At 42.6% G+C, this 15,836-nt stretch overlaps 1 protein-coding gene across 1 annotated transcript; it reads right to left on the minus strand.

Moving 5' to 3' along the window:
- Positions 1-587: 587 nt before the first annotated feature.
- Positions 588-7,408, minus strand: LOC115818866 (transcriptional repressor p66-beta-like). Its single transcript, XM_030782367.1, has 10 exons — positions 7,023-7,408; positions 6,406-6,535; positions 5,864-5,995; positions 5,601-5,729; positions 5,048-5,221; positions 4,500-4,830; positions 3,607-3,809; positions 3,222-3,329; positions 1,117-1,246; positions 588-726 (listed from the first exon to the last, which is right to left on the minus strand). Exons 1-10 carry the CDS (start codon positions 7,406-7,408, stop codon positions 590-592), a joined length of 1,860 nt encoding a protein of 619 aa, XP_030638227.1. The 3' UTR covers positions 588-589.
- Positions 7,409-15,836: the final 8,428 nt, after the last annotated feature.

The raw sequence follows: 15,836 nt of genomic DNA on the forward strand, positions 1-15,836 counted from the left end.
AGGAAAATTCATGGCCATGTCCGTTTTAGCAGGACTGTCCAGGACTCCAATGGAGAAATATATCTAAACACTCGACTCAAAAACCCCCGAGTTCCACATGACGTAGTTAAGGGATGTGCGCTTCCTCCAAAGTCAACTCACTAACAAGACATGAAATATTGCTGGAGAGGAAACAAAACAAAACAAAACAAAACAAACAAACAAAAAAAAGAATTCACACATGTGTACACACACACACACGTACACACACCCACACACTCTTTTACGGGTCCAGTATCAATAAAACATTTGAGTATTTCATTGTCAGTAACTTAACAAAATATCGGGGTTGAAAGACCGGTGAAAATACTTGGGATGCTTATGTTTTGCATTTCATTTCTTGCTCAGTGAAAAGTGACTCCAGTGGGTATGAGGGCTTATTCAGTTGCTTGATTGTGTCACACAAACAGGTTAGCTGGTAGGCACATTAACAGGCACTGCATGCGACAGGGGAGTTGTGGGGGGTGGGATTGGGGGGGGGGGGGTCTAGGGGCTATGTGGGTATTGTGATTAGTGCTGTGAAGCTGGGAGGAGGGGGTGGGGGGGGGTCTTATTTCTGCCCAGTGATGGACTGGGATATGGATCGAGGAGGGATCATGTCCAGCAGGTATTCCCTCTGTCTGTCTGCCAAACTGGATGACTTATGACCTCCAACACTGCCTGGGTTTAAGTAAGCAATGTTTACACCTAAACGCACAGAAACAGAAGAGCAGGGATGATTTCAAAATTAAATATTTGCAAAATTAAATATTAAGAGAAACAGCATCCATCATTTCTTATGTCTATTTCCTTTAATCAATCCCACTTATGCAGTGCTAATGATGACTTAATTGTGAGTAACTACCATAAAAACAATTAACATGAGAACTAATGTGTCAGTTTCCAAAAAGAAGCCATCGTTTATTTTCCAGCATTGCACAGTACATGTTTTGGGAGTCATGCATAGAAAGTTATTAGCAAAGCACTGCTTTGGTCCCTCCAAGTGTTCAGCTGTCTTACCGGGGATGCTGTAGAGCTGGCGTTGGCTCTCGTGCTGTGACCGGCTGCTGGAGCTGGAGCTGGAGCTGGGGCTCCCACAGTGCTTTGCTGTCATACCCAGCAGACTGCCGGCCACAGAGAGCTGCTGAGAGGCCTGGGCGAAGTTGGACAGGACCCCCTGGGCAGAGCGGGACAAACTCCGCTGCAAAGACGCCTGAGAATGGCTGGCCTGGGACTGAACAGCCTGGTGTGAAAGGCACACATCACCTAAGTCGCATTTAAATCCAAATTCTGTAACAAAGTGTCTAACGTATCGAACATACTGTATACCTCTAATGAGATGATTGTGTAGCCAGGTGGTCTGCTCTGAACAGCTGGATACAGTCACTGAATGTGGCTGCTTTGATGTATATAGAATTTGTAGTATCTAATATTTGAAGCACTGTTGCTTTTTTGAGGAAAAACAAAAGAATTTCTGTCTATCCTCATGACCTTTTTGCTTTTACCAACCACTGCCTCAGATGAAGTGGCGTGGTAGGCTTTTAATTACATAATGCTTTAAACAGGATTATGAAAAGCTTGTTTAAACCGGACCCTGACTTAAGGACATCAAAGAAATTGTGTGTCCTAGTGTACCATAACACTGTGAATCACATTACAGAAGCATTCATAGAGAAGTTGGTTAAATGCAGATTTTATTTCAGTTTTACTTTGTTTGGTTTATTTCAGTTTTACTTTGGCAAAGTTGGTGAATCTTGTATTTCTTTTGGTAAACAGCATCATAAATCAATACCAAGACCTCAAGGTGAGTAAATGAACTGGGCTTAGCTCTTTTAAAAAATGCTCTCAACCTGAAAAAAAGTGATTTTCTGATGAGGAAATGAACTAAGAAACAAACTAAACAAATATACAAATATACTCTTTAAGGTTGGGCTGCTCGATTATGGCAAAAATCATAATCATGGTTATTTTGGTCAACATTGAGATCACGATTATTTAACATGATTACTCATTGACTTTGAAAATATCATGCATTTACTGAGATTTTTAAAAAAATCAGTGGATTTTCTTGAATTTAAAATATAATTCAACTGAAAAACAAATGAATAAAAAATAATAAATAAACAAATAAATAAGTAAAAAGATATAAATAAATAAAATAAATAATAAATAAATAATATATAATATATAGCCCATATCAGGGTGTCCACTAGGATTTTTTCTTGCCGGTCCGATGTCCGGAAAGGAATTTATTTTACTGAACAAATCTGAAACTTACCGGTCACATTTCAATAACAGTCTATGTCACAAATGCAAATATAATGTACACCTGAGTTGATGAAAGAATGACAACAACCTCAAACCTCAGTTTGACTATTTAATAAACAGTAACAATTAACCAAACTGACCAGTAATGATTGAGTAAAACCTCAACATTAGCGGCTAAAATGTAGACGATTACGAAACATCTGTAACCTGTAATATCTGTAGCCTTTTTAAAAAAAAGGCTAGGTCTACATGGCATCAAATGCAGCCTATAGGCTGCCAGGTAACATTTTATTTTCTCCTTTTTTTTTCATTGCGACTAAGTTCTCTGCTGCCGACTTGAAATCAATGTGTATTTGCAGCTTGAAACACGCATAAGCCACGTCACTCTGTCCTCCTCCAGACGACTTCGCAGCGCCGTCTTAATTTGATTCTGACAAATATTTGTGCAAGCATTATGATGCTACAGACATTTTGACCGGCACGTTTTGAATCTGTCAGTTTTTTATCAATTTTACCAGGCAAAAACCGGTAATTAGCAGCTAATGGAAACCCTGATATATATTTATGTACATTTTAAATAAATAATTCAGCACAATAATCATTTTATCTCGATTATCTTGTTTTCATAATCGTTGGAAGCCAAAAACCGTAATTGAAAATAAAATTTGATGAATTGCCCAGCCCTACTTTAAGGTGCAGAATTTCAAGTGCAAACAGAATAACTGTAGAAGAAGAGGACCAAACCGAAGAACCTGTAACCTTTCTGGTGTGAAAGGACAGTGGTATCACTGGAAGTAGTGACATCAGCCCTAACTATCAAAGACATCTCGAGGCATGATAAACAGCAAGCTGTCATAAGTGAGTGTTTGTGTGTGGGTATGACAGTGACAGTTAGGTTCACACTGGAGTAGAGATTGATGAAATACAATCCGTACCTGTCTCAAAGCGTGATGTCGGATCATTGATTCAGCTTTGCTCACGTTGGGCACAGTCACTGAAGTGCTTGAGGACAAGGCAGCCTGCTGCAGTCGCTGCTCAATCTCCTACAACACCGACACACACACACACACACACACACACACATACACAGACACACACACACGGACACACACATGCATACATGCACGTACGGACACACACACAAACACACACAGGTTAAACCCCACAGGGCCTAATTCAACCAAAGCCGCTACTGCAACAAATAAATATTTAGCACATCAGCACTGGCACTTCCGACTTGTTCATGTGACCATGCTACCTTCAAGCAGGGCATTATAACAAACCATACACACTCTGTTCTCTTTTAACACCATTAGTTACCTGCTCCTGCTGTAAGGCCTTCACAAAGGCATTCTTCAGCCTATTGGTGTGTTCTGCTTTCAGGACTTTTTTCTGATTGGATGTCATGCAGTGTTCGCAGAGAATACGCCCACTTTTCTCCTGTTTCCAGTGCGGGGTGAAGTCTGTCTTGCACTGAGCGCAGACAAAGGGTTCCATACAGGAACCCGGCATTCGCAGTTTACCTGAACACAAAAAAAGACACGGGCAGACAGTCAACACAATACCAAACATGCTCAAGTTCTCAAACAAAATGAAGGGACGGAATGTACTCCCATCACACTCTTTAAAGACCCAATTATGCAAAATCCAATTCTTTTGTAAGAGGGTACTTACAGGATTAGTTCTGTTACTATCAAACTGTTTGTGTGCAAAAGTGGGAATGTGAAAAAAATTACAGGTGTTTAAAGAACAAAACTTTAAAGTACATCTGAAACAAAAAGTCTCAGCCAATAGGATGTGTTTGTTTCCAGCTGTGACAAAAACTGGAATGTTCTATGGAGCGTGTCAGCCTTGACCTCAATTTCAAGCAAGCTTTTTGGGGGGTGATAATGACAGTAATAAGAGAACTAAGCTCAATAACTGAGGAGTTGAGGGTTGAAACCTGAGGCATTAATGATGAAATGTCTCAGACCAATGCATTTAACTCCAAGGTCACTCCAGAGATGTGTGCCCAGTGACATGGACCATAATAACTAAATAAAAGTGCCAGCTAAATGACCAAAATTGTAAACTTTGTGATTCAGTGCTTGTTTTGTTGACAAGTGGATCATTGTTGTACAGCTATCATTTCCAAATTCAGTGCCAAGGTCACATCTCTAATGCTTTTCTCTTGTTAGATTAGCCTCTCCTCTGTTCCCCTTCTTCCAGCTCACCCTGACTGTCGATGACGCTCTGCACCACCTCCTCCAGCCCCACCAAGTAGATAAACTCGCTGTTGGCAGCTGAGGGTAGGAAGTGTAAGAGTGGGGCAGGGGGTTTGGGCGGAGGGATCTCCAGCAGGGTTTTTTCCAACTGCTTGCGTAGAGCCAGCTTGGCGGCCGCCTGGCTGCTGACCGTGTCCTGCATGGTGCTCGCCCCCGGACTGGATAAAGGTGACGGGCTGACCGCCCCCACGCCGCCGACCCCTCCCGCGCCGGCCGTGGCCTGCATGTGGGCGAGGTTCATGTAGATGGCAGAGGAGCTGGAACGTTGGGACATGGAAGCCTGTTGGGAGGCAGCAGTCTGTCTCACGCACACACATACACACACACACGCACGCACACACACACACACAAGCAAAGAGAGAAAGAGCGAGAGAGAGAGAGAGAGAGAGGGGTGGGAAGAGGAACAGAGGGAGAGAGAAAACGGGTGTTAATGAGATTCTGAATGCAATGGCTGAAGTGTAGGGACTCTTGCTGAGAGAGACTGGGACAGCGAGTACCTGCTGGTAGCTGACAGTGCTGTTCAGGCCGCCCGTGGTGCCGCGCATAATGCCACTCTGTTTAGAGGAGAGCCTCTGACCCTGGAGCTGGGCTGGGTTGGGAGCAATGAGCCGCTGGGACATCATTAGTTGTGGCATAGAGGCATTTACAACCGTCTTTATCACACTCTGACCCTGAGAGAAGCGGACGAGGAGAACAGACAAAAAGGAAGACAAGTTCCTATGAAAACCTGATTACAGTAAGGTAAACACCCTTAGCATTTAATATTATTTAAAATGTATGAGCAGAATTCACAATTAATCAATTCTGTCTCAATTACACAATCACTGTATAGACACAGCGAAGACTCACCAATATCTCAAAAAGAAATTTGCTTTTATGACCACTAGATGACAGTATTGTATCATGTAAAATCACTTTGGGGTGGAATATCTCTCAATAGAAATGAGATGTCTAAGGACAGCAAAAGATGCTCATTACAGAGAAAAGACAGCCAAAATCCTAGTCCTGCTCTCATATGTATGTAAGACCACTCACAAGTGCTTCTCTCACCTGGGCAGCACGCAGGTTCTGAGGATCTGTGCTGTGCAGGCCCGGCCTGACAGGTAGTTTGGCCATGCCTTGGGAACTGAGTATGGAGGAGGACTGGCCTGCAGTGGAACTGTTCTGGACCCCGGAAACCTGTGAGGGGACAGACGCAAAGTTGAAGACGAGTGAAACTAAATAGCTTCAAAGACTCAATGGTGGTGAGAGGATACAAGACCATAATGTCATTTTAGGTGTTTCCTGGAAGTAGTCTCTCTAGATGTCCTGACCTTCTGTATGAGGTTCTCCTTCTGGAGTTGACTTTGTCTAAGCTTTTTTAGCAGCACCAGCTTGGCCTCCTCCAACCTCAGCTCCTCTCTCAGAGCCTTAATCACCCTCTGTCTCTCCTCAACACTTTTCCCCTGCAACACAAAGTTAAGGTTACTACACAATCAAACACAAACACACTCCACACAAGCATGAGCCTCCACATTTTAACTCTGCGACATGCATATATGGTAACTTAATGCACACAAAGAACTGTACGCATACACTCTCTTATCCTGCAATACAGCTCCAAATGGTTACACTCCCTACATATAACGCAAAACACCCTTTACATATAATACACAGCCAATGATAAACCCACCATGTAACACGACTATAGGCGGATACAGCATGCATACACACTTCCACAAACACCAAAACCATCCTCAAGGATGTTATCTACCATATTAGATGAGAACATCACATCTCATGAGAGGGTTTATCTTATGCCTCACACTCTCCAATTTAACACTGTAATGCCATTCTCTTTGGCTCCTCTTTTCACCTTAAACATATCCAGGTTTGCGGCCTTGAGCCTCTCCTCTCCACGACCAGCCCCTCGTGGGCTCGACGCCTCGTTGTCTGACAGGATGATCACATCTGGAGATGGGGTGTGACGTTCTCGATCCACATCACTGACACAGAGAGTGGAGTTAGTGAATGAGAGAGAGAGAGAGAGTTATAACTTCATTATATGGAATGTTGAGGTCAAAAGTCAAAATGAACATTCCTTCAATTGGTGTACAATAAACTGATAATATCTAAATGTCTTGTCATCCTTATTCAAGTAGGACCTGTGATCCATTAATCTAATCCTGTTCAGCTCAAAGATATAATGTGATTAATTAGAGACTAGATTCTGCAAATATTGGAAGTGATGATGAAATATCAGACATAGCACAAGCTACTGGAACGCAAACATCTTCAGAATAAAGACGTTTACTAAACCATTCAAGGTATTATCAAAGAAGATATCTCAATATCGCATATATAAAGCTTCCATTTTACTGTTAATACGGCAGTAGCTTTCCATAGTAGAAAGTCCAGATGGACATGAGAGAAAGCTTGCATGCTGGCAAGCCGTTCCCTGGACCGCCTGCCCTCGTTCCTTCCCTCACTCACACTCTCTTGGCACTCATATCCACTGGTTCATCAGCCACATTCTCCTTCCCGCTTTTCCCCAGAAGACTGTGGGTGGCCACTCCTGGAGTCCGCAGGCTCCCGTTCAGCTTCTCCTCGTAGGCTGCGTACCCCATGGAAGCCGGTATGCCACTCCCGCACGGACCCTTCATGTCTCCCAGGACCCCAGCAGGTCCCTCCAGGCCTCCAAAATCTTTCCGTTTGAGGAGGGCCAGCATCTTGAGCCTCTCCATGGCCTCGTGACCTTCCATCTTCAGCCTTTTGGCAAGGAGCTCCTCTCGGCTGCTGCCGCCGCCGCGCTCGTCTGTGGTGTCCAGGCCTCGCTTCAGCAGGTTCAGTCGTAACGCCTCCTCACTCATCCTCTCCATCCTGAGAGAAAGAGAGAGAATACATGAGCATCTTTGGAGTTGTCCTTTTTGGAGATTGTGTCCTAGAATGAAACATTTATGGTTTTTATAGAGCCTAAAGGAAATGCTCCCTTGTTCTACTCAAACCCTGGTGTGCACCTCAACAATATTCCATTAACTCTTTAAATGTCTTTCATCCGCCAAAAAGACACAACATGCTCAAACTGTCCACTACACATTTACATGTGTAAAAGTCTTACTTTTTACACATGAGAGCATGACGCGAGAGCGTCAAAGTGACCAGAAGTCATTCATTTTCTATGTGAGCCAGTGTCTCTTGGCGGTGAGGAGCAACACGGGGAAGAGGGGCGCCTCTTGGGTGGTGTGGGCATCAGAATAAAGTTGAAGTCTTTATGTTAATGAGCTATGATGCGGTTTGGCGGCAACTAATAAGAATTAAGAGGTGCTCCGCTCTAGAGGATTCTGGAGAACACAACTGTGTAAACTTTCGTTCCCACCAAACATTAGTTCCCACTAAACTTCAATCAGGAACAGGACCACAGTTATTTTAATGTAGGCTACACACAAATGAAGAGCAATGTTAATTAAAAACCAAGGCTAGTAAACGTCCTATAAACTGCATGTTGAAATTTGATTTAGTATTTGGCGTCAATACAAAGAGTCACACCACACAAATGGCTTTTAATTATAGAATAGAATAGAACAGAATAGAACAGAACAGAATCCTGTGACAACACATACACTGTGAACTGTGAGCAGTGAATTTATCCTCTGCATTTAACCCATCTTTAGACACCGGAAGTGAACACACACCAAGCGTAGGAGCAGTGGGCAGCAGTTGGTTCATTTCGTTAGTTTATTTTGTTACCAAACATGTAATTATTATTGTTTTCTTCTTTCCTTCATTGATCGATTTCTCACCTCCACCTTTAAAAGGTCTCATGATGTTAACTTATACCCTACTTGTGGTCAGTCGGCACAAAGATACTGGTCGTTCCATTTGTTTGCTTTGCGGCCCCTTTAAAAAAGTTTGCAAAACCAAGCATATCGAATGAACTTGTATCCGTCTATTTCATCTACGTCAGAGCGTCCACAGCGTTCGACAGCACTGTTGGCCGGGCGGCCACGGTGAATTTGTCGCTCTCACTGCTCCCAGTGTGAACGTAAGGTTACTTAGTCAGAGTGTGCTTTTTTCATTTCGACTAGACTTGTACATTACATATATAAAACGATTAATTATATATAATTAATATACCCGCAGACACCAACATTCACAGCAACACAACAGCATGGTGGAAAGTACACGGGATCTCTGTAGTTTTCAGTGCTGTTACAGAGCTGTCAGTTTGGTTGATTTCAACAGTATTGTTTCTTTTGACACCCTGGATGGTGCCAATGCAAACTGTCATCGCCTCATCATCAGCACCCTGGACTCTCACACAGGCAATGCTCACACCATAGCTCCCAGTGACCTGCTAAATCACTGCAAATTCATTTCAGCACTGACAGGACAACAAGCACCACAGAGATGTGAGCCGGTATGAGAAAAGCGGAAAAAGGAAAAACAAACTTCAAAAACATCACATTACGTAAAACAATTAAAATGTCCTCAGTACTCACAAAATGAGCAAAAATAATATTTCTGTGCATTTTTTTTCATGACTGGTAGTTAGTAGGTACACCAGCTTATTTATGAAGATGGATTGCTACTCTGACTCATGTTTGAAGCAGGTGGAAAGGGTATCGAGGGTCCTGTTTGACAGAAAGTAAAAACGGGAAAATTGAATAATCTAAGTGATTCTGAGCACAGAACAATCCTCATTTTGGTATCTCAGAAACGGCCGCCCTCGTTGGTAAGTTTCACGTGTCTAGGGTTTACCGAAAATGATGGAGCAAACATCCGCCCTGTGGCATTCCTGTGGGCGAAAACATCTCATTTATGAGGGAGACCAACGGAGTATGGAAAAAAATTGTGCGAGAGAAAAGGCAAGCCACACACCAAGCGCATAACAGCATGAAACAGAGGTGATCAGAAAGGCACCTTCGAATGCACGACTCACAGATCCTGGTCACGGATGGTGAATGGGTTCCACTTCAGTCAGGTAAAGACAAGAAGCACCAGCTTCCTCAGGCATATGACAGCTGAGGAGTAGAAAACCATCCCCTGGTTCCTGTATCATGCAGATGGAGGTGTCAGGCTTTGACTACGGTGGCGTGAGTCCATAGATCTACCTTCCTATATGACAAAAGCATAGGCTGGAGATGGTGGCGTGAGGCTGCAGTCTGCGTATTCCCGGCACACACCAGCTCAAAAACATTTTAACGCCACGACACCTCTGAACAGTGTCTCTGACAAGTTCACGGCTACAGTTTAATCTTATTCACATGGATACTTCCAGGAGGGTAATGCACTGAGCATGTATTGTCTCAGAGTGGTTCCAGAAACAGGATAGTGAGTTCACTTTTCCTCGAGTGGCCTGCACAGTTCCTGGACTTCAACTGAAAAGAGCATCTTTGGGATGAGACAGTAGGGACTGTTCATGATGTTAAGCAACAGCAACGACACCGTAGTGTCAACACAGAACAACATCCCAGTCAAATGTTTCTGACGCGCTAGAATCCATGGCCCGCAGAATTCAGACTGCACTGGGAGCAACAATGGCGCGACCTGATATTAGATACATGTATACAATAACCTTAATGCATTGTCCATGTCACGAGCAAGAACACATCACATTTGATTCACTTCTTTTTAGACATGAATGTGGTTTGTGCTCGGGGGAGAACAAGCTCCACAGCCTGTTTACACTGTACAGACACATGGGTGAAACATGCTACATGTGCACTATGTGCCCGCCGTTAGAACGTGTAGATACATGGGCCTCCGGTGTAAAATAGGCCATGAGGCACGAAAGAGTGCAAAGACTTCAACAGAACTGTGTGGGAGTGCTCAGAGAGTTTAGCTTACATTAGAGTGGCATGATAGCCTATCACTTTGGAGTAGAAGAGAGTGTGTGTGTGTGTGTGGGGGGGGGGGGGGGGGGGGTGAAAGAAAGAAAAACTGGCCAGGAGTTACGTAAATCCTTAGGACATAATGAAAGAAAGGAAAGACAGATTATAAAACAAATCTGAATGACGGGTAAAAGCCCCAAATACTCCCAAATGGTGGACAAAAACGATAAACGAGGGACTGTGAGGGTTTTAGAATCAGGCTCTGGGGAATCGTAAAAAAAGAAAGAGCTGTGGTAACTTTGCTCCGAGTCTGTGCTGTTCCTCTTCCCTGAGTAACCTCGTATCGTGAAGTGACTCAGGAGAGGCCTGGACATCAGCGTGGAGGAAGGGTGTGTGTGTGTGTGTGTGTGTGTGTGTGGAGCTGGTGGGATGGTTATAATTAGAGCAAAAATGCCTCATTGGGCAAAAACCCCAACACATAAACACAATGTCTCTCCTTCCCTCACAGTCTTTCTTGCTCCATCTCTTTCAAACATACAAACATAAACACACGTATGCACACGCATTCTCATCAGCTTGAAAACGTTTTTTTTTTTTGTTTTTTGGCGCATAAACGTTTCCTGTTTGTCCTCAGGTTTGATGTGCAGTGAGTCATGGACGATGCCATTTCCTATGGTATTTTAAAGACAGCTCAGTGAAAACGCCCACATCATCAAAAGAAACCCTCGTGAACTTCACAACCAAACCACCCACACTGCGAAAGATGGAAAGAGGGAGGGAGAAAGAGAGAGTATGTGAGAGAGAAAGAGAGAGTATCAAATCGACAAGGACCATAACAACTTAATCAGAACCGTCTTTGGTTTGTGCATGTGACCGCGTTTGACTCTTGACGCTCCACCAAAACCAAACAACGCTGGTTGGTTCCGCACCTGCCCTCTTCCAAATTCGGCCTTACATAATATGGTACATGGCAAATCCCTCAGACAACCTCTCTTTACTTTTCAATCTCTTTCTCCCTCTCTCTCTCTCTCTCTCTCTCTCTCTCCCCGGAATCCACCCTCCTCCCGCCCTGCACAAGCGCACTACACAACAGAGACCCAGCTCTCGGCACTCTGCCAGCCTGCACAGCAGTCCGACGCCTCCAGGCAGCTCCGGCATCGCACGAGGAAAAAAGAAAGAGAAAAAAAAGAGAGAGGTGCTAAGATGGAGGGATGGTAAAGAATAAACATGAGCACAGGAGTACACAGGAAAAAAAAAAAAAAAAGAACCACATAAATATTTACTAATATCAACTCCTTTCCTGCCACAGCGCTTATTCTCAGCCACGAAAAGTCCCGAATCACAGGAAAATCACTGCTAAAAAAAAATGAAAGGACTTGAAAGAAATCAAAAGGATATATATGTTCTCGGTGCACAGAAAGCTTCAAAACTCCACGACCAAAAAAAGTTTTTATCTTTTATTTCATCCTTCTTCAAAAACGAACATAATGTTTTTAGCCAGATGATACTTCTCTAACAAGATTACAACATTATTTTCCATTAATGTAAGTAAAAAAATGACTTCATACGCATTTAATGAAACTCTCAGCATTTGGTACGTCCAACGTTTGCCTTATTCACAGCTTGCGCTCGATTCTACAAGTTTTAACAGAAATTCAGAATCTATGTTATCCCATCATATTTCTGAGCATCCCAGAGAGTGTCTTCTGATATAAGGGCATGTTTCCCTTTTCAAATGTTCTCAAAAATGTTCAATGGGGTTGATGTCTGGTGAATGTGGAGGAAAAGCCATGCAAGTCAGCACACCTTGTTCTTCTTTGCACTTCAGATAGGTATAGCACTGCTTGGATGCCGGTTTAGGGATCATTGTTCTGCTGGAAAATGAATGCTTTTTCACACAACTTTAAGTCAGAGGCTATGACATGCTTCTGTAGAATAGAGCGGTACTTCTCTTTGGTGAAAGTGCGTTTGATCGTGCGCAAGTCACCAAACTCAAGAACAGGCAAAACATCCACACATCTGAATATTTCCACCACCATGTTCAACTGTTGCTTGGCTCATGCAAAATATTTACGCTTGTTTTGTCGTCCAAGGCGCGGTTTGAAAACTGCTGGTCTCCCGGGAAGGCAAAAGTTTGGCAATCCCCTTTTGACTATAAGTTTACAAACTGGAGTAGGTCGTCCTTTGTTCAGCTGGCTTTGTATCTTGGATGCTGCTCTCAGTCATGACAACGTTAGCTTGATGTACCTGTCCTCAGATGGTGAGGTCGTGGTAGAACCGCCTGGTCTTGCTTTAGATGAAAATGACTTGGTTTTTGAAACACTTTCCACTGTGCATTGTACTACCCCCTTAGAAACTTTCAATTTAGCTGCAATTTGGCGCTGGAATAGTTTTTCAGCACTCAGGAGATCAATTTGGCCTCAAACTGCTTCCCTAAGCTCCTTTGACGTTGTTAAAAAGAGCAGGAAAATATTTTTCTATATAAGTCTTTTTTTGTAGCAACAATAAGACTTACAGGACTGCATTACTTGAGTCAATATCCAGTATTAATTGTTAAAATACACAAACAATTTACGCTGTATATTAGGAGCAAATGCGTGTTACTATCTGAAATGAAATATATGGTGTCACAACAATTAAAAGGCGTGAAAATAAGACATTCTGATATATTTCAGTTTTATAAAAGCATTTCCCTTTGAGCTAACAATCTTGATGTGTTAGGTCTAAATCATGTACTCTTGAATAATAAGTATGAACCTAGTAAAAAAATTGTGTTAGTTTTTGATAAATGATGAAATAAAAACAGTTCTTGGTGGTGGACTCAGACTTTAAACCCTACTGCTAATGTATGTATATACTGTATCTATATATGTGTGTGTGTGGGTGTGTGTGCGCGCGCATGTGTGTCTATGTATGCACACACACACACACACACACACACAGGGACAAGCACAGACACACACACACACACACACACACACAAACATGCGCATCATCAGAGGCAGCTCAGAGAAAGCATTAAAGCCTAAAACTGTAAGAGCGAGTGGTGTCCTACGGTTGGTGCACACAAAGGAACACACTCTGGGTGCACACGTCATGCCAGTGTAAGGCTCCTTTGTGTTTCTTTTTTTTCCCCCCTCCATCCCACCCAGTCCTGCATCTCAGTGCAGATATGTAGCCTGATGCCACCATAAACCAAACACTTGACTTAAACCCAAAGCATCAGCCTCATCCCAGTTCTCAGCTGCTCTTCAATCACAAAACATAAAAAAACCACATAATGACATGAAATTTTCTTGTTGTTTATAGCACTAGAAACTGTGCTTTAAGAGATCCATTGTAAAATGTGACGGAGATAGTCTCGTCTTCTTACTGTGTCAGCTACCACTGCCCCTCCCCCCACATCACCCAGTTCTTTATGTCCAAACTGCAGAACACCATGTGCATAGAATGTTTTTGAAAGAAAAAAAAGAAAGAAAGAAAGAAAGAAAGTACTGGACTGAATCGACCCAACCCCCCACCCAGTCATCTCTTTAAGCTGTGATTTGGTCTCACAGAATCAGTCTTCAACCCTGCAGCACTGACAGGTTAGCCATGTTAGCAAATATTCAAACAAGCTGCAGTGAAGCAGATATGCTATTAGTTTTCTTTTCCCCTTTACTGAAATTCATTTCCATACAACTCATTGCATTCTTCAGTTTTTCAATTCATTTGTTCACAGGGAGGGAATTGATGTGTTATTTTTTTGTCGGTTCCACAAAATGTATGTGTAAATATTTATGACATAATCAAAAATGACTTCAGGTGAGGAGATAAAACAACCTTTTTCCTATTTCACTTTTATTCAGCAGTACTAAAAATTTCATTCTCTCTGAGTTATAACACACCATAAATATTCGCCTTTTTCTCTGAAATTGACTGTACCTGTTATCTACACTTGTTTACGGTGGGAGAAAATTCTCCAGATATAATTTTGCGTCCAGATATGCTTTATTTCCCGAATGTTAAGAAAAGTCACAGGATTTTGCTAACACTGCTAACAACACTGCTAACAACACTGCTTTTTTGATATGGAAATTGACAATCCTCCCGACATAGCTAATATTACGATTGTAAACCCATCAGACCTGATAACATAATTCCCCAGTAGCATAACTGATAAACTGTCTAACTCTTGACTCAGAGTTCAGTGATCCATTGTTTTAATATGCCAGACAGAGAACAGTGCACAGATTTCAACTTCTCTCATGTGACCTTCATTACTGATGTATAATCTACCAGCACAAACACTTTTCACCACAGGCATATTATAGATTTATGCTCACTGGCTCTCAGGGTCAAAGTTCACCATAACTGCGCAAAGAGTTATTGTAGGCCAGGCAATTCTCCAAAACTAGCAAAAGGAAGGGGACAATGTGCATTCATTCTGGCCAGAGGTTAACTCTGCTAAGTGAAAAAGCCTCTGAGAGTAGACTTGGCCCCTTGGGCACAGTGAGTAGATATATTAACAGGATTCCTCTAAATGGATTTTACAGTCTTGCTTCACTATACTGGTCACAGGGATACACATAATGCGCACTGTGAGCACGACAACTTCTGAATTTCAACTAAAAAGCTGTCAAGAACATAGAACAATCAATAAGATTTCAATTACTGTGGTGTCACACATACAGACTACAAAATTAATACGAGGAAGCGAATCCACATAATACGAAATTTTCAGGTACTACTAGCGCAAACTCCTAAGTGTCAATCACGAGAAAGTGACGCAAATCTGAGTGTTTCTAGAAAGCAAAGTAACTATACAGAACATGGTAAGAATGTGTAATCCAATGAGGGGGATATAAAGAAGACAAGATGTGTGTGCATGCCTTGACTGCCCAAAGGGGTCAAAAGGACAGGACACAGGCAGAGGCCAGCATAGTTCCCGAATACTCCTCAAAGCTGAACGATTATGTAACACCAACAGGAGTTAATGGCTGAAAACACACAACATGCTCCTCGCAGGAGTGAACATCACATCACACTTAAGCAGAATGCCCAGAGCCAGTAAACACTGAGCCATCTTGTAAAGCATGGCTAGCCCTTCCTTTGAGAAATGCCATGCCAGAAAGGCAGTTCAGACCCTGGAAACCATAACAACCTCGTCCAATCTGTCCACCATCTGGAGACCTGTTAATCCATGCCAACCAAATTAGATCTGAAACTATCAGAACAAATTAAGTCTTCAATACAGACTGCTTGAGAACACGGTCTGTACATATGTTTTTTTGGAAAAAAAAAAAAGGCTTTTTCTCACGGTTAAAAGCAGATTTTTTCCCCCCTTACTAAATGACTTAATTAATCCTTCCATCTTCTCAGATCAGAGCAGAGATCATTGGGTTAGGGAGGTCAGACAGTAAATCGAACATTATGGAAAGTAAATCGAATAGTATCTGTCCCCATTCAATGCTAATGCAAGAATGAAGGGGATCAC

Source organism: Chanos chanos, chromosome 8, assembly GCF_902362185.1.
Source record: "Chanos chanos chromosome 8, fChaCha1.1, whole genome shotgun sequence".
NCBI lineage: Eukaryota > Metazoa > Chordata > Actinopteri > Gonorynchiformes > Chanidae > Chanos > Chanos chanos.